General features: G+C 43.7%; 1 protein-coding gene across 2 annotated transcripts in view; it reads left to right on the top strand.

Moving 5' to 3' along the window:
- Nucleotides 1-1,200: 1,200 nt before the first annotated feature.
- The window catches only part of FBXW8 (F-box and WD repeat domain containing 8), a 61,358-nt gene continuing 35,370 nt past the window's right edge, over nucleotides 1,201-27,188 (top strand). The window contains exons 1-4 of one of the 2 annotated variants that reach the window (XM_075568111.1): nucleotides 1,201-1,958; nucleotides 10,641-10,745; nucleotides 15,604-15,768; nucleotides 22,590-22,678. In XM_075568111.1, coding sequence (XP_075424226.1) covers nucleotides 1,479-1,958; nucleotides 10,641-10,745; nucleotides 15,604-15,768; nucleotides 22,590-22,678 — 839 coding nt within the window. In that variant the 5' untranslated portion in view covers nucleotides 1,201-1,478. The remainder of the gene's footprint in view (nucleotides 1,959-10,640; nucleotides 10,746-15,603; nucleotides 15,769-22,589; nucleotides 22,679-27,188) is intronic. The other variant, XM_075568110.1, reaches the window with a different exon arrangement.

Raw genomic sequence — 27,188 nt, 5'->3', positions numbered from 1 at the left:
GCGTGTTACCCTGACACAGGGCATGTGTTACCCTGACACAGGGGGTGTGTTACCCTGACACAGGGTGTGTTACCCTGACACAGGGGGTGTGTTACCCTATTACCCTGACACAGGGGGTGTGTTACCCTGATACAGGGGGCGTGTTACCCTGACACAGAGGGCGTGTTACCCTGACACAGAGGGCGTGTTACCCTGACACAGGGGGTGTGTTACCCTGACACAGGGGGTGTGTTACCCTGACACAGGGGGGGTGTTACCCTGACACAGGGGGTGTGTTACCCTGACACAGGGGGTGTGTTACCCTGACACAAGGGGTGTGTTACCCTGACACAGCGGGGTGTTACCCTGACACAGGGGGCGTGTTAACCTGACACAGAGGGCGTGTTACCCTGACACAGGGGGCGCGTTACCCTGACACAGGGGGCGCGTTACCCTGACACAGGGGGCGCGTTACCCTGACACAGGGGGCGCGTTACCCTGACACAGGGGGCGCGTTACCCTGACACAGGGGGTGTCTTACCCTGGCACAGGGGGTGTGTTACCCTGACACAGGGGGTGTGTTACCCTGACACAGGGGGTGTGTTACCCTGACACAGGGGGTGTGTTACCCTGACACAGGGGGTGTGTTACCCTGACACAGGGGGTGTGTTACCCTGACACAGGGGGTGTGTTACCCTGACACAGGGGGTGTGTTACCCTGACACAGGGGGGTGTTACCCTGACACAGGGTGTGTTACCCTGACACAGGGGGCGCGTTAACCTGACACAGAGGGCGCGTTACCCTGACACAGGGGGCGCGTTACCCTGACACAGGGGGCGCGTTACCCTGACACAGGGGGCGCGTTACCCTGACACAGGGGGCGCGTTACCCTGACACAGGGGGCGCGTTACCCTGACACAGGGGGCGCGTTACCCTGACACAGGGGGCGCGTTACCCTGACACAGAGGGCGCGTTTCCCTGACACAGGGGGTGCGTTACCCTGACACAGGGGGTGCGTTACCCTGACACAGGGGGCGCGTTACCCTGACACAGGGGGCGCGTTACCCTGACACAGGGGGCGCGTTACCCTGACACAGGGGGCGCGTTACCCTGACACAGGGGGCGCGTTACCCTGACACAGGGGGCGCGTTACCCTGACACAGGGGGCGCGTTACCCTGACACAGGGGGCGCGTTACCCTGACACAGGGGGCGCGTTACCCTGACACAGGGAGAGTTCAGAATTCATGTCCCACTGGGGAGGAATGTTTCTACACTAGGAACCAATGTTCGGTGATGATGTTGCTGAGCCGGAAGGTTTACGTCACTGCACCGCATCGCCTGGCTGCACTGGGGGGGTACATGGTCTCTGCGTTTCCTTGGTAACGGGGACCTTGTTGGTGGGCGCTACCACCCGAGCGCCGGGCAGGGAGGCTGGCGGGCCGTGCCCCGGCTGGAGCGCCGTTGAGCCCGCCGCGCTCCCCAGGACGGTGCGGTGGAATGGCCCTGCAGGTCTCCCTGGATGAATTCCGCAGTAGCTGGCGGGCAGAGATCCACGGGGACCCGGCTGCGGCCTGCTCTCTGAAACGGAGGCGGGCCGGGGAGAGCCCGGAGCCGGGCCAGGAGTGTGAGAGAGCGCCGGCCCGGCTCCCGGGGTCTCCGCCATGGGACGGAGCGGGGCGCCGGTACCTGCAGCTGGGAGACAGGCCCAACTCTACCCCGGAACCAGAGAAACCCAACTCTACCCCGGAACCAGAGAGGCCCAGTCCGGCCTGGAGGCGGCTCCCGGGGTCTCCGCCACGGGACGGAGCGGGGTGCCGGTACCTGGAGCTGGCAGAGAGGCTGCTGGAAGACAGGCCCAACTGTACCCCGAAACCAGAGAGGCCCAGCTCAGCCCCGGAACCAGAGAGGCCCAGGCCGGCCAGTGCTCCCGGGGGGGCCGGGGACAGCAGCTTGGTGGAGCAGCTCATCAGTGACCTGGTAAATCCTCCTCACAGACCGCACCTGTCAGGTCTTAATTATTCATACACAGTATTCATATATACACCCGCCGCCCCCCTCCCCCCCCCCCCCACATTGACTCCCAACAGCCTTAGCCTTAGCCTTAGGTTTGCTCACTCCCTAAAATTTGCAGTGGCAGATTCCAGGCAACAAGGTTCCTGAGCCCCTGTGGGGACTGCGCACGTAAGACCCCACATTGCACCTTGGCATTGGGGGGTGATAGCTGTCATTTACAGCAGGAGCTTCCAAAATTACAATGCAATCCACAGAAGCAAGGCATTGTGGGGTGTGACTTTGGAAGTTTACGCTGTGAGTGACGGCTATACCCCCCCCCCCCCCCCCCCCCCCCCCCCCACCCCCCCCCCCCCCCCCCCCCCCCCCGTGAGGCACAGTGTAACAAACATTGGGAACCAATGCCATAGTCCATATCCAAAATGGGAAAAACGCAGCACTCTCACGGTCTTGCTGAAGTGCGTTCCTTATTGACAGATCGAGATCGTGTGAGTTCTGCATTTTGGATGTATTGCCTAATATTTATCGGTGTTAAGCACCCATGGCAGTATACTGTTTTTGAGCGTGAGTACTACTTTTGTTTAGGATAGTCCATATTCAGACATGTCCACTCTCGCTGATTGTCTGTGTGTCTCATGCAGTCTGCCTTGTTCATTTTTAGCATCAACAGTCTCGTATTCGTCAATGGAGTTTCTCAAAAATCACCACTTTTACAGCATCAATCCCACCTGATCTCTTTTTTACATTATCTTCCCTGTCACTATGGCTGCCCAATCAGTCCAGTGGGGCAATGGGAAGCTACAATTTAATCCGCTGCGGCTCCCTATGGGACAGCCATTTTAAATGCACTTGAAGGACGCCTGTTGCCACGCTAAGTATCTTCGAGGAGTCCCTGGAGCTCAAAATAATGTGGTTTTTAATCTGGAGGAACACCCAATTCCAATGCTATGTGCTTATATTTACAACCTTTTGAAGGTTGGCATTTTTTTAGTTCCAGTACCAGATTGAACTAATAGCAGTGACAGAACTAATTAGTTCAATTCGCTTTAATTTATGCTTTTAAAAATCAGACCAGTAAAGTATTTTTAGATGAATTCTGAAAGCTTGAAATGTTCTTCTTTACAACACAGATCAGCCTTGTGATAAGGTGCTCGGGTGTATTCACGCCCCCTGCCTGTCATATGGCAAATTACTTGTAAGTGAAATTAGATGAAAAACAGATAAAGGGAGTAAAAATCACAGTCATCGTTAAGTTACAATATTTATAAGGATGAGCCTTAAAAATTATTTTAAAATCCTTTCTTGTGTGATAACTTACTGGTGTGTATCTCAGGGCTGACCTTGGGCTTTGCGGGGCCCAAGGCGGCACGCTGGTAGCTAGGACCCCCTGTAAAAAAGTTAAGGCTTACCTTGACGAGCAGCGTCATGGTGACATGTGATGTCGGTGCGTCATTTGACGTCAGTCATCATAGCAACACGACGCTTCAGGAAAGGTAAGGCCCCGCTCACTGTGCCTGCTACACGAACTGCGCACGCTCGGCACACATTGCTGTTGATGTATGACAGTTTTCAGTCTACAAACTACTCCTGGCGGCGAAGTACAGCGTTGACGCTGCCGCACTTGAGGGAGACAACTCAGGTTGTAATTTCGTGCGGCAGCAGCGTCACGTGTATTTCGCCAGCCAATGAGTGAAATGTAACAAAAGAAACGCCCTACCCATGTCTTTGTCCCGCCTACAAGTCACGTCGCTCAGTCTGCTGGGGACGAGCACACATTGGCCAGCAGACAGAGGCGCACAAACGCGGATGCGCGCACGCCAAGTCGTGAAGTAGACAGTGAGTTCGGCCTAAGACCCCCCTCACAAAGGAACACCCCCCCCCGCACACCCCTCTCTACTAGTCCGGGTTCCCTGCGCTCCCCTATAGTGGTTCTTACATTTGCTTGAAGCTGCCTTTTATTTAATAGATAAAGTTGAAGGACAATAAGTAATTGATAAGGTAGAGAATTACAGACTTCCAGTAAAAAAAGTAAACATTTCAATTTTCACAGAACACAAAAACCCTTTTCGCTGTGTGCAGAATTCCCCTTCACTTGCTATTATAGGTTATAGCCGTACGATCCGACATTACCTGTCATTGACTTGAGTGACAGTTAACTCAGGATTGCAGAGCAATAAAACGTATCCGAGGTTTGTGAATCTTCCCCTAAGCAGGGGGATTTTTCTTTAACTCTCATCTCCAACACAGGTTACCTAAAGACAATCTATAGCCACTTATAGGCCGGGTCCCCAGTGGTCACTGCGGCGTGCGCACCGCACACCAGATACGCACCTTATCAGGCCGCAGTGCTTTCTCCAGCAGGGAAGACAAGAATTTTGTCTTCCCGTGCGGTCACATGGTGTCCGGGGAGCCAATGGCAGGGCAGATAGTTTGGACCAAATGAAGCGCTGGTAGTGTAGAGAAATGGCTGCGCCCCTTGTTTTGGCCACGCCTGCCACACCTCTTATCGCTCCCTGTAGACTGCAGATCATGGCTTTTAGCTGTGCACGCGCCGCCAGACACGCGTGCAGCAGCTAACACCGGGCCGTAGCCTTAGGCTGTCTGCTAATGTATAGTTACACAGAGTATGAGGAAGGTGAAGCATTACTTACATTACTTACATTACTTACACTCTTACATTACTTACAATACTTACATTACTTACAATCTTACATGGAGAATGGATCATCAGGAAGCGCATACCATGTGGGAACATAAGAAAGAAAAAGTGCTCTTTGTGCAATATTGTGCAAACAGTGTTGTGGAAAGTTGCTAGCACAGAATGTATACACAGGATACTCACAAACGTGAGGTGGAGTATAGGCACATAAAGGTATCTTTATGGACTGACTTCAGTCTCTAGTGCAAGGTGATGCTGTGGCCACAGCATCACCTTGCACTAGAGACTGAAGTCAGTCCATAAAGATACCTTTATGTGCCTATACTCCACCTCACGTTTGTGAGTATCCTGTGTATACATTCTGTGCTAGCAACTTTCCACAACACTGTTTGCACAATATTGCACAAAGAGCACTTTTCTTTCTTATGTTCCCACATGGTATGCGCTTCCTGATGATCCATTCTCCATGTTCCATGAGGATTGAGAAAGCAATCCTACACCAGGTTACAGCTGCAATCGACCATTGTGTTTGTATAAGTATCCTTTTTATCACTATTGTATTGATTATATCACTGTCATTATAAATGTATATGAGCGCCACTTTTGGTTAGTCACTTCACATACACTTACAATCTTACATGTAATAAGAGATTAAATAAATAGACAAAACAGGTGGAGACTACCTTCTCTAGATCAGGGGTGCGCAAACGTTTCTTGCTGCGCACCCCCTGTCTGCTCTCCGTTGTCGCCCCCCCTTCGGTGTGGGGTCATGTGACGTTGCGTGACCTGCGGCGTCATTTGGCGTCACGTTACCATGGCAACCGTGACGTCACATGACCACACGGCGTCATTTGGCGCTGCGTTGCCATGGTCACGCGTCCTGAAGTCGACTAAACCTCCCTCGGTAAGTAGAGGTTGCAGAGGCCTCGCGCGGACCCCGGCATTTAATTTAAATGCCTCTGAGAAGAGTGCGAGACCTCTGCAACCGCCCGCGCCCCCCCTGAAAAAAAATCTGGGCACGCCCTCAGTTTGTGCAACCCTGCATTAGAATAAATTAAAATGTCTTTAAAAATTGTTTTGTTTTAAAAAAAAAATGCTATAAATATTTTCTCATAGTACAGAACTGATATATTAAAAAAAAATAAAAAAAACACGTAGGATATTCCTTAAGTTCAGAAATGTTCTGCCGCAATTATGGTTGTATTCATCTAAAGAATAGTTGTAAAGTATCGTTGCATTAACTTTCCAATGTTTAGCTCAGAATGAAATAGTACTGTCCAGAGAGCCATGTAAAGTAACCAGAATCAAACCCGAAGGGTTGCCATGTAAAATCCAGCGTTGGGAGTGAACACCAGTCCTGTTATGCTGCTTACGTGTTGTGCAGCCGCTCCGGTCGCCCACCAGTGAAATCCTCCAATTCCGAGACAGTCTTGTCTTTGTATATGTATATGTTAGAATGTATGCCCTTAATAGCCTGGCACCAATAACGGTGCTGTACGAGTTTGTTACTGTTCAATATGTATTGGAGGGTCTGCAAATACCTATCATTCCTAGAAGCAGTAACTTTCTCTTCTCTGTAACATCGGATGCATTAACTGTAGTTGTTTTTAATCAAACTGAACCCACAGAGTATACCAGCGTAAGTGTACAAAACACATACTTCAATCTTACTGAGTATAACCCAACATTTAATTTACTCTCTCATTTTTCACTGTAACATCATAAAGAAAAGAAAGCATTGCATGTCTGATTTGGAAGATACTTGCCTTGATGTAAGCGATACAGTGTATTTGTATAAAACAAACCTCTATTCTCTGTTTGCTTCTTTTTATTTATTTATTTTATATACAAAGTAATCCACCACCTGGGTGCAAAGGATTGGTAGCATGACTGACCTGATATACTCAAGGAGATGTACAGGCATACCCCGGTTTAAGGACACTCACTTTAAGTACACTCGCGAGTATGTACATCTCACTCAATAGGCAAACGGCAGCTCACGCATGCGCCTGTCAGCACGTCCTGAACAGCAATACCGGCTCCCTACCTGTGCCGAAGCTGTGCGCAAGCGGGGAGACTATAGAGCCTGTTACACATGCGTTATTTACATCAGTTATGCACGTATATGACGATTGCAGTACAGTACAAGCATCAATAAGTGGGAAAAAGGTAGTGCTTCACTTTAAGTACATTTTCGCTTTACATACATGCTCCGGTCCCATTGCGCACGTTAATGCGGGGTATGCCTGTAATATACGCAACTAGCCACATAGGAACCTCTGGCGCTACAGTAGTTTGCGTTGTGATGGGATATATCGTGTTATCACTAGGAGTAACACAATAGATTTATTTGGAGAATCTGTGACGTAATGTCTTGGTTTGTGATACAATAATACCAGTTCTGCCAGTGGCACGTCACAGTTGTATAGATGGCAAGCGGATCCCTTACCATGACAGGTGCATGGTGCTTGGAAATGCCACTCTCCTGACACATTACCTGTGTACCCCTGACCGTACTTTTGTATGTAATATACAAGCATAATCTCTACGTGATGAAGGCAACCGGAACAGTGGTTGTGTGCAGGTTTCTGTAAGTATAAAGGGGTGATCATTTAAGAATGAATTTCGTCACAGAAGTAGTTGGGTTTTCCTAGATGAGAGCCCACTACTGCTTCTTAAGCTTCTAGTTTTTCTTTTTGCTCACAATAAAGTCTAAATGTGACTTCCCATAGAGCCACATCATTAACCAGAGTCTAAAATTAATATTTTAATGTTTGACTGTGTGCTCTTAATTGGCCTGGCAGCGATATGGAGTCATTTAGCCAAACTCTGAAGCTACGAGTGGAGAAGCCTTCTACTCGCCAAGTCAACAGCCTTTGATTACATAAATTAAGCAGTTAATTTGAGCCTGTTCCCATTTGCTTTCTTAAATGGATAACACACGTCTGTGCTTAGCTCCGGCTGCACAGAAAGCTTGCTTGCTGTGTTTGAATAGCAGGACCCAAGAAACAAAGCAGCCAACCCCATTTCCTCATTTTATACTAATTTATGTGTCTGTGGTCAGCCATCCCTTTGTCTCACACCACACACAGGGCAAGCAGAGGAGAGAGTGTGACGGCACTGTACCAAATTGGTGGCTCCGCAAACTTACTTTGTCCAGTGCAGCTTGCCAATTTGTATTCCGATTGCTCCCAAATTTCTGACAATCATCAAAGTCAGAGTAAAGTGGAGTGTAGCCATGTAAAACCCCATGGAGAGAAAAAAAAGTGTGATTATTCTTAAACCTTTGTTTTTTTAGGATGAAACTATATTGAAGCTGCAGCCCAAGCAATATCCTACGTGTTTTTTTTTAATCTGTTCTGCACTATGAGAATTACATTTTTTATGTATTATAGTGTAACAAGCATTTTTTGTTTCAATAGCAACCATTTACAAAGTCACATACTGTACCCTTCCTCTTCTGAAACAGGCTCTGGCACACCCCTTTTTGAGCCCTGCCCTCTCTCTAGCAGTGCACCAATTGTATCTAGTGACTGCTTGGTCACATGATCTTCCCCACAGAATTTTACATCTTTGGCCCTCTTCTGCGGCACTGACAGCCATTTAGTGACCCCCCCCCCCCCCAGCGAAATCTTCGCCGATTGATGGGCAACTTAGCTAATTACTTATCATTGTGTGGATTGTATTAAAAGGGTAAAAAAAATATTTTTAAAACCAGGCCATATATATTATATTATTTTTTTTAGATGCATTTGAAAATTGGAATTACCTAGTGATCGTCAATATAGCAAGTGACCCTATGCTATAAAACTCATTGATTTGCTAAACTTAATTCAAAATACAGACCGTCCTCGGTTATCCAACGGAATCCGTTCTGGAAGTAGCGTGGGATAGTGAAACCGGTGTAAAGTGAGTCCCATGTTAATCAGTGGCGGTGAGCGTCGGATAACGCGTTCCAGCGTCGAAAAACGGCCCATAGGGTGGCATTGTAAAGCGTAGGATGTGCCATTCGTTGTAAAGTGAAACCTTGGTTAGCAAGGACTACCTGTAGTCATAAAACACCATAAAAAATTGCTGTGTAGCAGACCTATAAAACTCTGTGTAATGACGGGGAGGGATTTAATTTCGTATTTGTTGGAGCATACTTTAATTAGAAACAAATAACGACGCAGGCTATCGGAGGTTTGTTTTCAATGTGCTGTAGGTCTGGCTATTGCAGAAGATGTGGCAAACAAATGTGGGTATGATGGCTTTTTAATGGTGGCCTGTGACTGGGCATTAGTGTTGCAATTAAATAAGGAGTTTGCATTGTCAACTACTGAGTTGTCTTTTTTTTTTTTTTTTTTAAGGGAATGTAAAGGAGCGTTATTTCATAAGTAGTTTGAGGGGTGTGGAAGGCTTTACATTGTTTTGATTAGCAGCCTTTACATATTTGAATATGTAAACCACTAGCAATGACCGCCCGCTCAATCCCAAAGCCGCCAGGAACATTGCTTTTCCTCGATTATTTAATCATCTATATATAAATGTACTTTGAGTGCAATTTATAGGGATCTTTATGTGAGATCTTTACCTTACATACCAAGTTGTTGATTGATATTTGAATATGTACACTCAGCACATGGCTCATTTGCATGTCATTACCCAGAATCCCTGGCAGCAGTGGAAGCATTGTATGCTAAGCGATAATGGGAAGCACGTTTGCAGACCTGTCTGAGACGTGCAAATGCGCCACAAGTGGGATTTTTATTTACTGTATATTTGAACAGCAAATTCCGGTTACAAAATGTTAACGGTAAAGCACCTCGTGTTGCCCCTATCGCAGCAGGTGTGTGTGTGTGTGTGTGTGTGTGTGTGTGTGTGTGTGTGTGTGTGTGTGTGTGTGTTTGTGTGTCCGTCCTATGCCAGGGGTTCTCAACTCCAGTACTGAAGCCCCCCACCTAACAGGTCAGGATTTCAGGTTTAACCTGCTTCAGCATAGGTGGCTGTCAGTCCCTGCTTCAGCATAGGTGGTTATAGTTATAGGTGGTTATAGTATATTTAAACTCATTGACATTTTGTATATCTCCTAATCTGTCATTTGTATTAGAATCTGATTGTAAACCTTCTACGTGACGAAAGATTACTGGGCTGAGAGAAGACAAAGCACACCAACAAGTCCTTCTCTTTTTGTTGTTGTTGTTGTTGTTGTTATGTTTACCTTTTTAAAGAAAGTAATGTAAAATATTTGTCTAACTTTTGTAAATGGCAGTTTGTGGGATACAGGTAAGCAGCAGCATATTCTCTTTAGTGAAATAGCTTTGGATGTAAATTGTTTAGGTAAGACACGAGATCCCTCTCTCTCCATCATTCTCCAAAGGAAAAGTGTCAAGTGGCAGGTTTGGTCTCCGAAAAAATAACTCGTCACATTGAAGCCTTTTGTGTTCACATTTTAGATCAGACTTGTCACCGTTTCATTGTGAGATACAAGCGCCATTTGTTTAAATAGTTTTTTTTAAACGACTAAAATTAATCTGTAAGAGATTTTTTCGGTTGGATGTTATGCACATTACATTTTGTAGGTCGGAAGCATCATGTCAAAAATCTTCACATGTGATGTGGGTACCAGGGCCACATGGAGATGGGGTAACTCTGTCTCCTGACGGCCGCGTGGAGATGGGGTAACTCTGTCTCCTGACGGCCGCGTGGAGATGGGGTAACTCTGTCTCTTGACGGCCGCGTGGAGAGGGGGTAACTCTGTCTAGTGACAGCGTGTGGAGATGGGGTAACTCTGTCTCCTGACGGCCGCGTGGAGATGGGGTAACTCTGTCTCCTGACGGCCGCGTGGAGAGGGGGTAACTCTGTCTCCTGACGGCCGCGTGGAGAGGGGGTAACTCTGGGGTAACTCTGTCTCCTGACACTTACACTGGGATTCAAACCCGGTTCTCCAGCATAAAAGGCGATTCCTAATCTTCTCGTCTCCAAGTCATTTCCTTATCATTTTCTTCTAGAACGAAATAAATGAGATCCCCTTCTTCGATATCCAGCTGCCGTATGAAATCGCCCTGAAGATATTCCGGTACCTGGGTAGACGAGAGCTTGGAAGGTGCGCACAGGTAAGGACAGGTTGCAGTTACTTTCCTGTAATTGGTGTCATGCATTTTCACAATTGATATTTTATTCCTCCCGCACTTATTTAATGTATCCTCCTTCTGACCTCAACGGCTGTTTGGAGGAAAGATATATTTAAAGTTTTTTTTCGTCTACATCCTCCATGGCAGTCATAATTTATGGGATATAGCTCCTCCTCTTAGCTGGGGTTGGACAATAAGGTGCTGACACCGCTCTGAAGGAGGTGTGTCCTCATACCTGCTCCATTATTTTTGCTTTACCTGCCTCATTAAAGGTACACGTTTCGGCTTTAGGCACTCTTCTCAGTAAGCAAATTGCTCTCAATCAGATGGTCGCCAAATTCATCAAAGCAACCATCAGAGTCAAACCATGGATTAAAACTCCCTTACCCAGATTAGATCTCAATCTGGTTTTAGAGGTGTTCACATCTACAGCCTTTGAGGGCCTACCTATTAGAACACTCAAGGCAATGTTCTTGACAGCAATGACTACAGCACACAGAGTTGGAGAATTGCAAACCTTATCATGCAACAAACCATACTTCCAAATTCATCAAGACAAAATTGTGATGAGGACGGTTCCTGACTTCCGTGCTAAAGTAGTATACAAATTCACTATTGTGTTCCATCCTTTTGCCCTCTCACTTCGAACAAAAAGGAGAAACGTTTGCATAACTTAGGCGTGGTACGAGATTTGACATTCTATGTCCAGAAGGCAGCTTAGTTCAGAAAAACTCCAAGACTTTTTGTACTTTTCCAGGGCCCTTAAAAAGGGGCAAGCGGCCCCTGCCGCAACCATCTCAAATGGATCACAGCTGCTATCAGCAAAGCTTCCCATTCTGTGGACAGAGATCCACCTCAAGCCATTACAGCTCACTGAACAAGAGATATGGCAACTTGTTAGGCGGAAAAGGCCCAGACCTCTCCGCACAAGATATGTGTGGTCATCATTGCATACCTTCTCTAAACGTTGCAGATTAGATCTCCAGGCCTCCACCCATGCGAGATTTTGGAGGAAGGTTTTACAAGATGTAATTCCTTTAACTACCATGGATGGACCCACCCTAGCAAGCTAATTGTTTTGGTACATCCCATTAGTTAGGACTGCCATGGAGGATGTAGAAGAAAATGAGAAATATATTTTCATTTCTTCAAATCCTCCATGGCCCCCACTTCCCTCGCACAGGTTTCTATTGTGAGCTGTATGATTATCATCATTATAATTATTATTTGGCATGCTTTCCCTGTCTATACTATTTTTGCTCCATTTTAGGAGTTTAGCTAAACGATAAGTGACCAGGGATGAGGACCCCACCTGCCTGTGTCAGCGCTTTATTGTCCTACCCCAGCTAAGAGGAGGAACTATATCCCATCAGTTGCCAGGCCTGTCCTTGGGTTATGCACCACCCCTAGCCAAGCACTATTACACATCTCACCCCTCCCACCCCCCAGGGTAGGTAGGAAGCAGAAAAATTATTGTAAATGGTACAACCCCAAAAGCCGCCCCATCTGCTTTTAATGCTGCGCCTTCTCCTTTTTATTTTGTAAACACTTTACATTTCGTCGTAGCTTCTATGCTTGCACCATTGCTGAGAGTACAGTAAGGTGATGTTGCTACAGTCATAGTCTGTCTCATTGTCTGTTCTATTGTGCTGTCACCACTGAATCCTATGGAAAATCTTATTTCTTTTGTGATTATACTGTGTAATCACTTCGCCTAGGAACATGGACTACATCTGGGGTTGGCTCTGTTGCTGCTTGTGTTTTTTTGCTAAGCTCGTAGTACCCAAGACAAAAAAAATGGAATGCGTATTTTCTTGCATTATGCGTGCAGGTTACAATGGCTACAAATCACCTTCCTGGTTTTTCAATCAAGATTGAGACAGATCAATAAACATAATAAATAGCGCCTTGTTATTTGTTTTTCCGCATGATAATTATAATAATAATAATACACTAACATAAGAGACAAGCACAAATACATTGTATTCTCATTCTTCTGCAGTTTGTTTTTTATATGTTCACCGGGAACAGAAGCGCTTCTGTTCAGCTGAATGCCCCGCTGCTTTTCGAGTGTTTACTGCGAGAGAGATTTCAGACGAAGGGGGCCTTGGGAGCTCAGAAGGACTGGGCCAGTTTTAAGGAGTTGGCATCCTAAACTGTACCAGTGGCCTTGGAGGGAACCTGTCTGCTTATTTGGCTCCCTCGCCAAATTTCACTCTTGAGCAACAGCAAAGCAGAAAGATGGCAGGAATTCTTTTTAGGCTTAATCACACTTCAGTCCTCGCACCCAGCAAACTCGCATCCTTTCCCGTTCTTGCTCTCCTTCCTCGCTTCCTACTTGGTGGCAATTGGCGGTACCATTCTGCTGTAGTATGTAAAGGTGTTTTTTTGTTTTAACTAACCAGCTCTAGAGTATCCGTGAAGGGTTATGGTGCACAAACAGGTATGCCAGTTTACTCTGGGCAAAGTAAACCCACTGAGATGGTAGCATCCTGAGATGCAGTAATAATATATAATGACAATGTTCATTCACCATCTGTCTACACATAATTATTACACGTTTAAAAAATCTATATAATTATCTTCTGTCCTTTTTTCTCATTTTCCCTGATAACATCTCTCCCCATTTTTCTCCCCCTTGCTGTATGCTTTGTTTTTATAGCCAGGCCATTTAATCCGTTCTAATTCAAGGATCTATAGTTTGCTGTGTTTAAAGTTTACAGTTGTATCGTACTGTAAGTGACCAGTAATAAGAGTAGAAATCTTCAAGACTCTCTTTATTTTAGCTTTGGTGCCTACATTTCTCTTTGTGGGTATTTGGTTACCTTTAGAAAATCTCTCTGAGAGGCACACTTGCTTTTATTTGTTTTTCGTTATGTAGTGTACCTGTGTGTATTACATTATGTTAAATAAAAGATCCACAAAGAGTACCTATCCCTTGATCGACTGTAATTGTTTGCATATGACCTACAAAGACTGCGTGCCGGTCTTCAGGCAGGTTATCCTGCAATATAGTCAGTCCAGCTTCTGATACTGTATGTGCCTATTACATATGAAAGAGTTTCCCAAGTGTTGGATGTTTTAAATTAGCTTTTTAGAATTAAATCAGTGTAAATCTGAAAGAAACACTATGACCGAGTCTATTATGCTTCGCGAAGCCTCATCTGAACCTGAAACTTCTCACAGAGCTGATCAAGCTGACAGAATGCCAAGGGCTTCTTTTTTTAAAACTATACACACTAATTCTCAGTGGTGCCATGGCCTGAAATGCTGGAGAGAGTTTTATTAGAGGCTTCTTACAGCTGAGCCTCATTCTGTAAGGCTGTTATTGGGTAGCTCTCTGCCAACTCTTGTGCAGTAAGTTATAACCAAGACACTTCAGGGTGTTGCTGGTTAAGTGTTATATACAAGCAGATTTATTTCGGCTGCCCGGAAAGATTAGGTAATGGTTACCACGTTTGTTCCCTGCAGTGCCTTATTCCCTTAGTTCAAAATCTATAATGGAGCACTAAAAGATCTGAGCAGCAAAAATGTTTTCTTGTCATTAAAAAAAAAAAAAAAAAATGATTACCAGAAAGCCAGTGATGCATTTATTAAGTTGTATATCTGCACACAATCCTATGCAACAACATGCAAACTAAACTGGGGAACTTCTTGTAGCCTCCTCCATTATATCTCTTGACTCCTTTCTAAATATATCCTCCTCCTCTCTCAACAAATATTTGGGATTTAGAAGAAACCCTCCCTAGAGACTTGTGAAAATGATATCTGCACGGTTTTCCAGGCCGGTAACATGTAGCCTCACAGAAGTACCGCCCAGCAAGTGATTGGATCTGAAGGCTCTTGATCTTTATTGCGGAACTTAAATCCCTTTTACATCCGGATATCTTGGTTATAATATAGTCTGGTGCTTCACCAAACACGAATGTACCCTTGAATGGGAGGAAAGGGCGATTATTTCCAGGTTGAGCAGCTCAGACGGGAGAAAGGGGACGGTCCCTTAACCCTGCACAGCTCTTTGGTGGCCCAAACAACCCTCTTACTCCTATCTCGAGGAGGACAAGAAGGAGACTGGTCCTGGGAGGAACGCTGCCAGAGGACGTCTCTTCTTACCCTGTCCCTGGAGGAGGAGGCGTTGCCCATCAGTTTGTGGCAGTTCCAAATAACCATACATATTCATCTTATGGTTTTGTCTCCTTTTTTATGAGCCACCAAACATTTGTATAGTACCATCAAAGATCTTAAAAGAAAACCAAGCTAAAACGGTGTTTCTCAACCCAATCCTCAGGACACCCAACTGTGCCACTTTGGGAAGAGACAAATAGTATTGAGTTCCTGTGTATATTAAGTGAATGAAACCCTGTTTGCTAACTTGGTTTTGTCTTTTCTTCTGAAGTAGCTCAAAGTTGCAGTAGCCGAACTGGTTCTGGGGAAATGCAGAATCGCTGTAGGTTTTTAGGAGACAAATATGACATAATTTCCTTTATGAAGAATTTATTAGTGTTCAGAGCTTTAAAAACATCATAAGTTTCTTCATGTACTGTGGCAGCACAGTTTGAAGACAGAAATATAGATTTTCTTCAGTCTTTAAAAGGACAAATATTGTTTTAAGAGCGTCTCGGGGAGCTGTTAATCAAAATCTGACCTCTTTTGTGCTTCTGAGAATATTACCTATATCTCCTCGTTTCATGGGCTAAAAAAAGGACTCTACTCTTTGGAGCAGACCTCTTCGGGCTCTGATTTGCATTTTTTTCAACATTTATCATACAATCTACATTCGCCAAGTATATTTGTTTCTCTTAACTGACACAGCTGTCTCCCTATCTTTTTGTATTTGCAGGTGAGCAAAACATGGAAGGTTCTTGCAGAAGATCAGGTTCTGTGGTACATGGTATGCCAAATGGAAGGGTACCTGACCGACACAAGCGTTACTGCCTTTTCTTCTTGGAAAGAAGCACTGGGAGAGAGACGTATCGAGGAGAGCGTGCTGAGAACTAACTGGAAGGTACAGGACTCCACTCTGTCTGCATCTGTCCAGTTTAGGTTGGGATGTTATGCTCAAAACAGATCTCTAGCCAAATTTCCATCTGAAATCACTCAATAGAAAAAGGTACTTTAGTCATTAAACTCTTGTGGCTGTTTTGCTATGGTTTACTTGATGGCCCCAGTACGGTTTCTGACATTGTAAATGGGCGTTTGAGTCACATGTTGCCCTAAAGGAGATCCGGCACTTGTACATCTGTTATAACATGCCTTTTCAAATAGAGATTTCTGATTTTTTTTTTTTATGAAATACTATTTGTATATACTAAAGCAAAACCGAGACAAATTGCATTATTTTAATCTCTGCATTAATGTACCAAGAGCTTTGTTCCAACGTTTGCCCCGTGTGCTTCAGCATGTGATCTGGAGACTGTTAAAAGCAGGAGTTAGAATGGAGATACATGACGTACTTTGCGTTACTTTTACCCCTACGTTTAAAGTAGAGCAACTTTGGAAATTCTCACAATCTATAGCGGGTGTAAGAACCAGTTTCTTGCATTACAATATAATGCAACTTTGCAAATAGAAAGGGTGCAATGCATCGAACCCTCTGCTCCTGAATTTCTTTAGTACATAGTCCCATACTGTGTGACCACCCTCTTCTCCTTCACATTCTCCATACTCTTGGTATTCATAACAAAGCTATATCCTGGATCTCATCCTACCTCTCCCATCGTACTTTCAGTGTCTCTTCTGCTAACACCTCCTCCTCCTCTATTGATCTCTCTGTGGGGGTACCCCAGGGCTCTGTCCTGGGACCTCTTCTCTTTTCTCTGTACACACTCTCTCTAGGTGACCTAATCGCATCTCTTGGGTTTAAATATCACCTCTATGTTGACACACATTTACTTTTCAACCCCTGACCTTACACCTGCTATACAGACCAAATTTTCTGAATGTGTCTCTGCGATATCATTCTGGATGGCCCTCCGCTGACTTAAACTTAACATGGCAAAAACTCCTCATACTTCCTCCCAAACCTGGCCCCACTACCTCCTTCCACATTAATGTTAGAAGTACTATCATTAACCCAGTAGCCCAAGCACGCTGCCAAGGGGTAACACTCGACTCCTCTCTCACATTCGCCCCTCACATTCAAAGTGTATCTAAAACCTGTCACTTTTTTCTCTCCGCAATATCACAAAAATTTGCCCTTTCCTCTGTTACTCGACTGCTAAAATTCTGACTCAGGCCCTCATTCTCTCCCGTCTTGATTACTGTAACCTCCTGCTGTCCGGCCTTCCTACCTCTCACCTGTCTCCCTTACAATCTATCCTAAACCCTGCTGCCAGAATCACTCTACTCTTACCTAAATCTGTCTCAGCGTCTCCCCTGCTCAAATCATTCTCATGGCTTCCTATCAAATCCCGCATCTCACACTCCATTCTTCTCCTCACTTTTAAAGCTTTACATTCTTCTGCCCCTCCTTACATCTCAGCCCTAATTTCTCGCTATACACCATCCCGACTCTTGCGTTCTGCTCAAGGATGTCTTCTTTCTACTCCTTTTGTATCTAAGGCCCTCTCCCTAAACCTTTCTCACTGACTGCCCCAGACCTCTGGAATGCCCTTCCCCTCAATACCCGACTAGCACCCGCTCTATCCACCTTTAAGACCCACCTTAAGACACCCCTGCTTAAAGAAGCATATGAGTAGCACCGTGGTAAATACTATACACATGATACATAAAGCTTGGCCCCCTGCAGACGCACTTACCAGAACGCCCTCCTACTGTCTCTGTACGTTCTTCCTACCTACCAATTAGATTGTAAGCTCTTCGGAGCAGGGACTCCTCTTCCCAAACGTTACTTTTATGTCTGACTACTTATTCCCATGATCTGTTAAATTTGTATTATTTGATATTTATACACACATGTTTCCTATGCTGTGAAGCGCTATGTATATTAATGGCGCTATATAAAGATGCATATATACATACATACATACATACATACATACATACATACATACATGTTTCTGATTGACATTCTTCATGGGACTTTGTGAGGTTTTTTTCCCTTATGCTATTTTTGTAGCTACAAGTAGCTTTACCATACACACTTTATCAAGGAAGCCTATCCAACACTCCTCACTACTCCTGTTTCTTTCTACAACTGCTAACTCAGAGGCCGCAAGTTGATGGCTGAACCCATGCTGAGCCCCCACACACACTGTGTTCTGAGCCCCCACACACACTGTGTTCTGAGCCCCCACCTTTTTTACATGGTAAGGTCATTGGATCGTGATCCTCCGTTAACTTCGATGTACTCCTTTGGTTATACATTGTACTGTGCTGTGAAAAATGTCTGCACCATACAAATAAAAGCTGGTCATAATAATGTCTAGACTTGGAATGGCCCTCTCGTTCCGTGCTGTCAGGTCATATTAATATTCAGGTCATTTGAACAAGGTCTTCAAACTTTGAAATGATGTAACAAATGCAGTCCCTGTAACACATTTCACACCCGGTGGGACCCACCAGAAACTGGCAGAACCTGACACATGTTCTGCATAATGTGATTCTGTTCCCAATGAAGCATTAAGCAGATCCCACATCGAGGTTTGCCAATTTCAAGCCACTCCCCAGAGGTATGGGATGTATTAGCGAGAGTTTATTAATATTCCATTAACATTTGATGGGGTTTTTTTGGTTTTGCTTTTTATTCTGCTCTTCTTGAGGTTCTTTTCCCAGTAGAACTTCTTTTGACTGAAATCCAGAACTAAGGATACCTTGTTGCTGATATGTTCACATATGTTATAACAGCAGGTTGTATCCCATTCTTATCGTATGTAAATCCTGCCTCAAGTAAGGGTCTGGAGGGATTGGAGAAAGTTGCATTTTAATATCAATTATTTCAATTAAATGGTTTGCACAAGCCAACCTAACAAGTCTCAAACTTCAAATGTAGCATCTGGTAATTTGCAGAAGTGGCATGATATCATACAGATCTATAAATCTGACATTATCCCATTTCTCTGTCCGTTTCATTTATCGTCACCTCCACTTCTGTTCTGAACTAAAAATACAAATGCAGCTGGATAAATCTTGGGTGGGCATCCTATCACAAGTCCCCTAAAGTTGTGAATGTTTAATACCGTATTATTCCCAAATGGGCAGCTATACCTGCTAGCCATACCATAGGTCAGGAATATTGTAACATTACAAGGAAGTGATCAAAGGAGTATTATTGATGTAAAAAAAAGTTTTCCTATTATCAGATATTTCAATATTGTATCAATTCAGCCCCACTCAAAATGTTGTTCTATCAGACTAGCCTAGAACACAATACAAGATTTGGCTCCTGCGAGGAATTCCTGCTGCTCCTATATGTCCCTTCAACTCCAGAACCCAGGATAACAACTCCTATTGTGTAAAGAACGATCTTGTTTGTCTTTACTGAGGGTCAGAGGTCACTACACAACCCAATGAGAAATGTTACTTGTTATCAATATAAAGGTTAAGTTTGAAAATAGGGGATGTACCGGATGTGAATTGCTGCTAACTGAAATCATCCAGTGATTTCTACATGTAAGACATTGCTTACCAAAAATATATAAAGCTTTAACAAATTGCCTGGGAGGGTCGGTCACTTTGTAGTTTATTGAAGCACATATTTTTGATGTCGTTTGCTCATTCTAGTTCTGCTTTGTGGTGCAGGAGGCAATTTACATGTAAAACATCCCTGGTGTATCTAGTCTGTGCTGATCACCTCTTAATAATCCGATTAATGGGAAATGCTGCATATCTCTGCTTATCTAAAGCACCGTGTCCCTTTTTTTCCTTGGATAAAGTGTCCCGTAGGGACTTGTTAGGAAACAAGTGCTATGTTGAGTAATATTCCATTATGCTTTGGTCTTTAGATTATGGGGGGAAAACTGTGACGGATTATCTCAATTTGAGGCATCTTTCATCCAAAGCTACAAATTCGCAGACCGCCATGGCATCAGTGTTAATCATTTCAAATGCCGATGTGGTGGGAGGCAATATGTAAAAGGCACTACTGTAAATACTGCCATTTATGACCACATTATTATTATATTTTATTTGGCACCGATATATTTTGTAGCGCAGTGCAATGAAGGGCTAAGGACGAGAACAAAACATAAAATACACACATCTTAAAACATAGAGACACCATAGGAAATGAGGTCCCTGCTCCAAGAAGATAACAATCTAAAAGGGATGGGAGAGTGATGACAAAATGATATGCGACGCAGGGCTACTCGGCATGGTATTAAGTGTAGGCTGAGGGTGCTGGGAGAGCCTCTTAAGGTTTTGAGGGAACTTTTGAAATGGTGAATGGTTGGGGAGAGTCCAATGGTGCGACATATGGAGTTCGACCGCTTTGGTGCAGCCCTGGAGAAGTCTAGAAGGCTTAAATGAGAGGAAGTAATGAGGGAAGAGAGCAACTGTAGGTCATGACCCGAGCGGTAAGAACCAAAACCTTGGAATTTGATTCTGTTTGGTATGGGTAGCCAGTATAGGGATTTTAATAGTGAAGCAGCAGACCCAGATGAGCTTGCCAGCCCCAAGTAGGATGGCCTGGACAGAAGACAGTTGAAAGAGAGGAAGACCGACAAGGAACAGGTTACAGTGGTCCAGTTGTGATTTTAAAAGAGAATTAATTAGAATTTTGGTTAAGAGGAAAGGGTGCATTGTTTCTGAGGGGAAGCGACAGGAATTACTGAATGTGTGCTATTAAAGGGAGGAGTGAAGCATCATACCTAGATATCTGACTTGTATTAGAAGGATATGGAAGTTCTCCATTGTCCATGAGAAGTCAGCTATATGATTAGAATTAGTGATGGCAAATTATTTGTTTTGGAAATGTTGAATTTGAGGTATTAATGCGACGTACAGGAAGAAATACTGTAGCACAAAGAGACCAGGCTGGAGAGATTCACAAGAAGACAGTTAGATTTGGGAGTCATTAGTCTACATGTGGTAGAAAAAACAAATCTAGTAGTTTGCCCAGGGAAGTTGTCCAAGAACAGAGTGCTCGGGAACACCAACATTTCAGTGGGAATGGGGAAGATGAGGTGCCAACAAATTAAACGCTAAAGGAGGGTACAGATGGATAGAAAGAGAACCAAGAGAGGGCAGTGCCACAAAGGCCAATGGAATGAGGGGGGTTGACCATGTCAAAGGCAGCAGAGAGGTCTACTAAGGAAAACTGCCCAGTCATTTTACCTTGAGGAGATCATTGGCAAATTCTGGTAGAGCAGTCTCTGGTGTGGTTAGGGCAGAATCCTGAGTGCAGTGTATCAATAATGGAGTTAGAGAGAAAAAGTGTATTATGCGGTTATAAATAAGAAGTTAAAATAGTTTTGTAAGCAAATGGGAGAAGGGCAATTGGGCGGTAGTGAGGTTGGGTTGAGAGAGAGAGAGTTTCTTCAGGATCTCGGTGTGACAGACGCTTAACAGTTGAAGGAAATGAGACCGTGTTAAGAGAGGTGTGTTAAAGTAGGAATGATTGTGGTGGAAACTTGGAGAAGGTGTGAAGCAGTAGGGGTCGCGAGTACAATTTGAAGGTTAGAGGACAAGAGAAGGTTGGGGACTTCCTCTTCATTAACTAGAGGGAGGAGGTGGACAGGGTTGGTGGAGAACAAGCATTGAAGTTTGGAGATCAGAGTAGGACACGCTAATGTATAATGTCAGTATTGTTATGCATGCAATATTTTGTTCATTGTAACCGTTTGGAACTTATGTTGGAGTATTATTTTAATATAATGTACCATGTACACAGCGCTTTGTACTGTAGTATGAGAATAGGGATAATTTAAAATACTCGAGTTGCATATATAATTTGGTATAGGAGCAGTAAACACGAGTTCAAAGAATGAAAAAGGGAATTGCTTTCCCCAGAGAGCTTACAATCTAATTGTAGTTGCTACCAAGACATTAACATTTAGAAAGACTGCAGCTGAAGATGATGTTGATAATCCCAGCATGCCCTGGCTCATTCTGTATGCAAAGTACTTAAAGGAGGCTTTCAAACAATTAACTAACATCTGTACCAGTGGATCATGACACTTCAATAAGACACTGGATAACTTTGAACTATTTATTGTCAGTGATTCTAATGTCACATATGAATTGAGTACTTTTATTTCTAAATCCTCCATGTGCCATTTGTCATGATAAAAGACCAATAACATTGTGCCAAACATTTGCAGACTGCTAACCATAACACAAATGCACCAGGAACATGATTTGTCTGTTGGGACGGCTGCACAATCAACTAATACTTTTCAAGCCCAAAAATGTTAAAATCTGTAATTTTTAAAAAAAAAAATTTTTTAACAAAACTTTTCATTTCTGCATTTCTTGGGTTTGGTGAATTCTACCATGGGGAAAATAGTACTTTATTCAATATGTACAGTATGGTGGGGGACTTTATTGTATGGTCGATTTTGTCTGAGCCACAGTAGAACAATGGTACTCTGAGCACTGGCCACACACCACGTCTTGGGAATGTACATCATTTACATAAAAATAGTATGTTGTGTAGTTGCCCCAGAACCTTGTGTGGTTCGGAGGAGAGGTTTGAGAACCACTGACTTTGAGGTTACTCATCAGCATTCAAACCAAACCCTCTCCTAGGATAACTTCCAGTGTCAATTACCTGGTAAGGTGCCTTGTTCAAACAATTAATTCTTCGAGGCTATGTGGGTAATCTTTAGAACAACACATCTCAAAGTAGCTCATTTGTTCATGCTAATTTTGTATAAACGTTTCTTGTAAATCATTGTTGAACTTAATGTTTCTTCTGGTCTGCTTCAGAACCGGATCGGTGCTGTGAGCCAACTGCACTATGAATTGGGGAAGGTCCTGTGTGACGTTCACTCATGCGATGGAGTTGTTGTTGCCGGGTAAGCCAAGAGGGGAACTGGCTTTTATACAGTAAGAACTTTTTTATGCTCAGTACTATGTTTTCACCCAGTATTATGCTTGTGTGAGCATGCAGAATGTGCAAAGCTCTGTAAGACCTGCACAAAGGGGAGGCCTGTATAAGTAACATTTATCTTCTTCTGCAAAACTGTTTGTTGTAATGTACAGATAACATCGTGGAAGCGAGAGTTGTGCAGTCAAATAATGGATATGATAACCGGGGTTAGAATCATGTTGTATAGTGGAAGGACTAAGCAAATCTAGCCAGTAACGAACTTGTTCAATGGGTAACCATTGATTTGGATAAAAAATCATTTAACTTGATAACTTGATGTAATTTTACCACTGTTCCCTGTATTACAAGTATTATGCTTCTGAATGAATTGAAATAAGACCATTTTCTTCTTCCATCTTTCTTTTCTACCATCGCTCCGCTCCCTCTGTATTAATTTATTATCAGTAAAATATAGAAACAACAAAAGACTGCAGATTTTCTTATATCGATTTGGTGAAACTCGAGCTGTTAGTCAGAGGCTGCTCCTGACAGCTTCACCTCCTGAGATTAGCTCCAGTGTATGGACTATATGAATATAATACCAGTGCGTCTGTACTGAGTGGCTGGGAGATGGAGAATCTTATGTTGATCATTAAAGTTTCATCAGGCGGTTACGATGCTTGTTTTCTGGGTCAAACCTCCAATCCCTTTTCATTTGAGACACAGTTGGCTGCGGTTACCTCACTCCCAATCAATGTTGTATACACCGTCCTTTCTACTGTTACATCTCCCCGAGGATCTCCTTAAAGTCGCAGGACTTTCTTTTTTTTGCAGAGAACGCGATCTCTTACTTCTGAGTTCACTTGGGGACACCAGTTCTGCCCCAGACTATGAAAGCAAGGGCTGTGATGTCACACAGGGAGGTATTGCAAATGGTTGTCTTGTTCAGGCATATGAACCAGATGAGTTTTAATTGCTGTAACAATGCAGTTAGCATTTCAGAGACCAATGCTGTTTCTCTCTACCTGTTTGTGTCTAAGAACACCTAAAAAAAAAAAAGTCGATTTTTAAATTTCTTTCTTCACAATAATGGTGCAATGTTTTTTAAAGCAAGTGTGTAAGAGACCCAGGTTACACGGAGGCTGGGGTGAGTCCGAGGAACCAGTAATAATAATTGGATAGACACAGGGCCAACACAGTACACTATATTTAGACTTTGGGGATATGTACAAAGGTGAGTTTGAATCAAAATGATGCAAATTGTGTCATTGTAATTTTGTGTCTGTGACTCCGAGGTGACTCCGAGGTTAACTCCAGGTTGCGATTTGTGGAGTTTCACTGGGAGGAGTTACATGACGAACGCAGTATAATGAGATTTATCAAACTCTGCATCTCTGTGCCACTTTTTGTGTAAAAAAAATTGAATCTGCAAGGGTCGTAAGCTTTTCTGGCTAACCATTTGTGCTACAAAAAACAAAACACAAAGGGAGCCCAGAGCTACTTCCAATAGGACAAAATACACCGTGAAATATGAGCTTGCTGTGTATCTGTGTGTTTATTAACCTTTTGTGCCAAATGTAAAAACAAAACATTTGACACAAACGCGAGGAGAAAATGGAGCAAGGCGTTAAACTTCTGTTTGCACTTTTTATTTTTTTGTTGATCTATATCTGTAAATGCCTAAAGGTTTTGTTTTTGTTCCTGTAGAAGTTTTACTTGTTTGGAATCCCAACTGGGAATAGGAAATCAATGGGGCAGCGAAGCGATGAGGTGCCGGCGGTGCAAGTTCCTAAAATCATTGTGCTGCTCCTCCTCCTCCTCCTCCTCCTCCTCCTCCTCTAATCCTCTCCCTGTCACTCCATCTGTCAGGCTTGGTTTTCTTTCTTCCAAACACATGACATCATTAATAGATCACATTTCTAAACAAAAAGAGTGGGATCCAGTTACAGTAAGTGTTCATTGTGTACTGGCAACCTCGCCCTAAGCCTAGGAGGGGTAGGGAGAGAGGGACAGGATCTCAGCAGAAACCCATCGTCTGCTCACCTGACCCACACAGCTATCACTTTACAAGAAGCTTTTAGTAGTTGCTCAGTGTTGTGTTGTAATGTGTAAGAAAAGAAGGGAGAGAAGCGGGCAACCTCAGCTCACAAAGTCAGGGTAAAGATTTAGCGCAGGATATGAGCAGTAAATGTTACTTTGGCCTGATGGTCAGATTAAACGTGCTCCATCTAGTCAAACAAGGACTACGAGTCTCCCCCTAGTGTAAATGGAAGGAATTGCCATGATTAAACCCTTAAGGCTGTTTGTGCATGGCTGTGTATTGGTACAGTAGGAATGCCGTAGGTACCAGCTGGGGATAAGCCCCCTAACTCCCTACATTTTGTAATATCGCTGGCGTTTGTGGCCTTAAGATGGCAGAGTGAGGCTTCTTACTATGCCAGGGATTGTAAGAAGAATCTCTGTGCTATAGGTCCTGTTTATGGGTGTGTCTATTTTTGCATCGTTGAGTTGAATACTAATTGTCTTTTGACGGCAGTGTTAATGTAAGAAACTTGATGGACCTGTGAGGTCAGTGATGCAGATTCATACAATGCCATTTGAAAGAGAACTACAAAGTGCGTTCAGTGATGCGCAGGCCTGTGTGTTACAATGAGTCAGTATGCGGGCGCAGTACAGTACATTGCATCCAGTACAAATAAAGTCAGATGGCGTCTAGGCCAGGATTTACTAAGCTCTGGTAAGGGGTATCATAGCTCTTTGCTGAGCTGAATGACAGATAACATGAGAGCTGTACCCCCTTATTTAAACTGGGTGAATCTCCCCCATAGTGTTCTAGGGGCTTGTAGCCAATGAACTTTAAGTCATACGCAACATATTGTGAGTTATTACTTCATCCCTTCAACACACCAATTTTCAGAAACTCCGTGTCTGTTTTTGGTCATTGACCGAATAATGTTTAAGCTGTAGTAGGGCAGCATACCATACTGTTTATACAAAACAGAAACGCTTGTATACTTCCAGTATAAAAAAACACTTTCTCTCCCCCCCTCTCTCCCTTCTCCCCTGTCCCCCTCTCCTCCCCTCCCTGCTGTGGCCGGTGAGACTTTAATTTTGCCTCCTCTGGACTGGTATGGGATCCTGGGGCTCAGTCATTATTCACTGAATATGGAGCGAGTTATTACGCGAACCCACAAATCTCCACTGGCAGGGGGAGGGGTGTCATCAGACCCCAGTGCTGGTGGGGAGGATGGACCCTCCCCAACATAATGGAAACACTGATTAATCTCCCACACCAGTGTGTGTATAATATATATCGCTCTCAACCCCTGGCAACTATGTTTTATTTAATTTTTTAGTGACTGTTTTACTGGGGGTTTTTTTTTGCCTGTTTGAGGGAACACCAACCACCTAAATGAGGTTATTTTGGTAATCCCATCTCCATGATCATTACAAGGGCTGATCATGTATTGTATCCCCTTTCATCTTGGAGTTGTGTGTGCTGTGAATATTTTTGTAAATACTTGCACAATTCTTTAAAATATCAGCGTTAGATTTATTTGGTGTTGAGGGCATTCACACCATTTTATCCCTACAAATCTATGGTTACTATTGATATAAGGAAACGTCCTCGTCAATCAAAGCCATATTTGTGTAAGCAAATTGTTTTGTGGGGTCTTGTAAAAATCAACTCTCCTCTAAACCATATGTTCTTGTACATAAATAATGACATTGTGTTTGAACACTTCTATTTGACAAGATCCCACAGTCCTCTTTTTAATCCCACAAAGGGGCTATATTTGGTTGACATTGGTACTGCCCTCTCTCATTGGGTATCCGCATACCTGGCGCCCGAATCTAACAAAACATGTCATTGTATCGGGCTCTCTATAGCCACCTGCCTACTGAAACTCTTAATATACTGATTTGTTGTTCAGACCTTTTAAAGGTTTTATTTCTCATTTTTTCCATGATTCACTGTTTGCTTTGAACATACGTATATTACTTACACCTGACACAACCTTTAGTGCACTTTTCTATGCAATGATACATAGACCACCTTGTATTCTCCTGGACCAATACAATTATTAGAGAACATGCTAAAAAAATCACTTTTATTAATCCTTCCCACTTTTATAACTATAGAATACTTTTTCGAAGAAATGTGTAACCATGACTGTATTTAATGTTCTCCTAATGTTAGTGCAATCAAACCTCTATCAGGGACTCTGTATGTAGCTAAAGGTATCTAGGTGCTTTTGTCAAAGCAGCCTGGTCTAAAAGATTGCAAAGAAGCCACAACTGATGCAGTGCCGTGTCATTCATTTATTTTCCAATTTATACCTTTTTATCCTGTCCTGATCCACTACTTTTGTGCACTTACCTCTATACCTTTTATACAAACAGGGAAGCTAAGGTCATGCCAACATATGGGTGTGCATAATGGAGAGCAGGAGAACTTATAGAGGCGGCATATTAACTATCGCTCGCATTAAATG

The sequence above is a fragment of the Ascaphus truei genome, chromosome 13, assembly GCF_040206685.1.
Source record: "Ascaphus truei isolate aAscTru1 chromosome 13, aAscTru1.hap1, whole genome shotgun sequence".
Taxonomy (NCBI): Eukaryota; Metazoa; Chordata; class Amphibia; order Anura; family Ascaphidae; genus Ascaphus; species Ascaphus truei.
The sequence above is the reverse complement of the archived record's forward strand: the minus strand, read 5'-3'. Positions and strand labels throughout refer to the sequence as shown.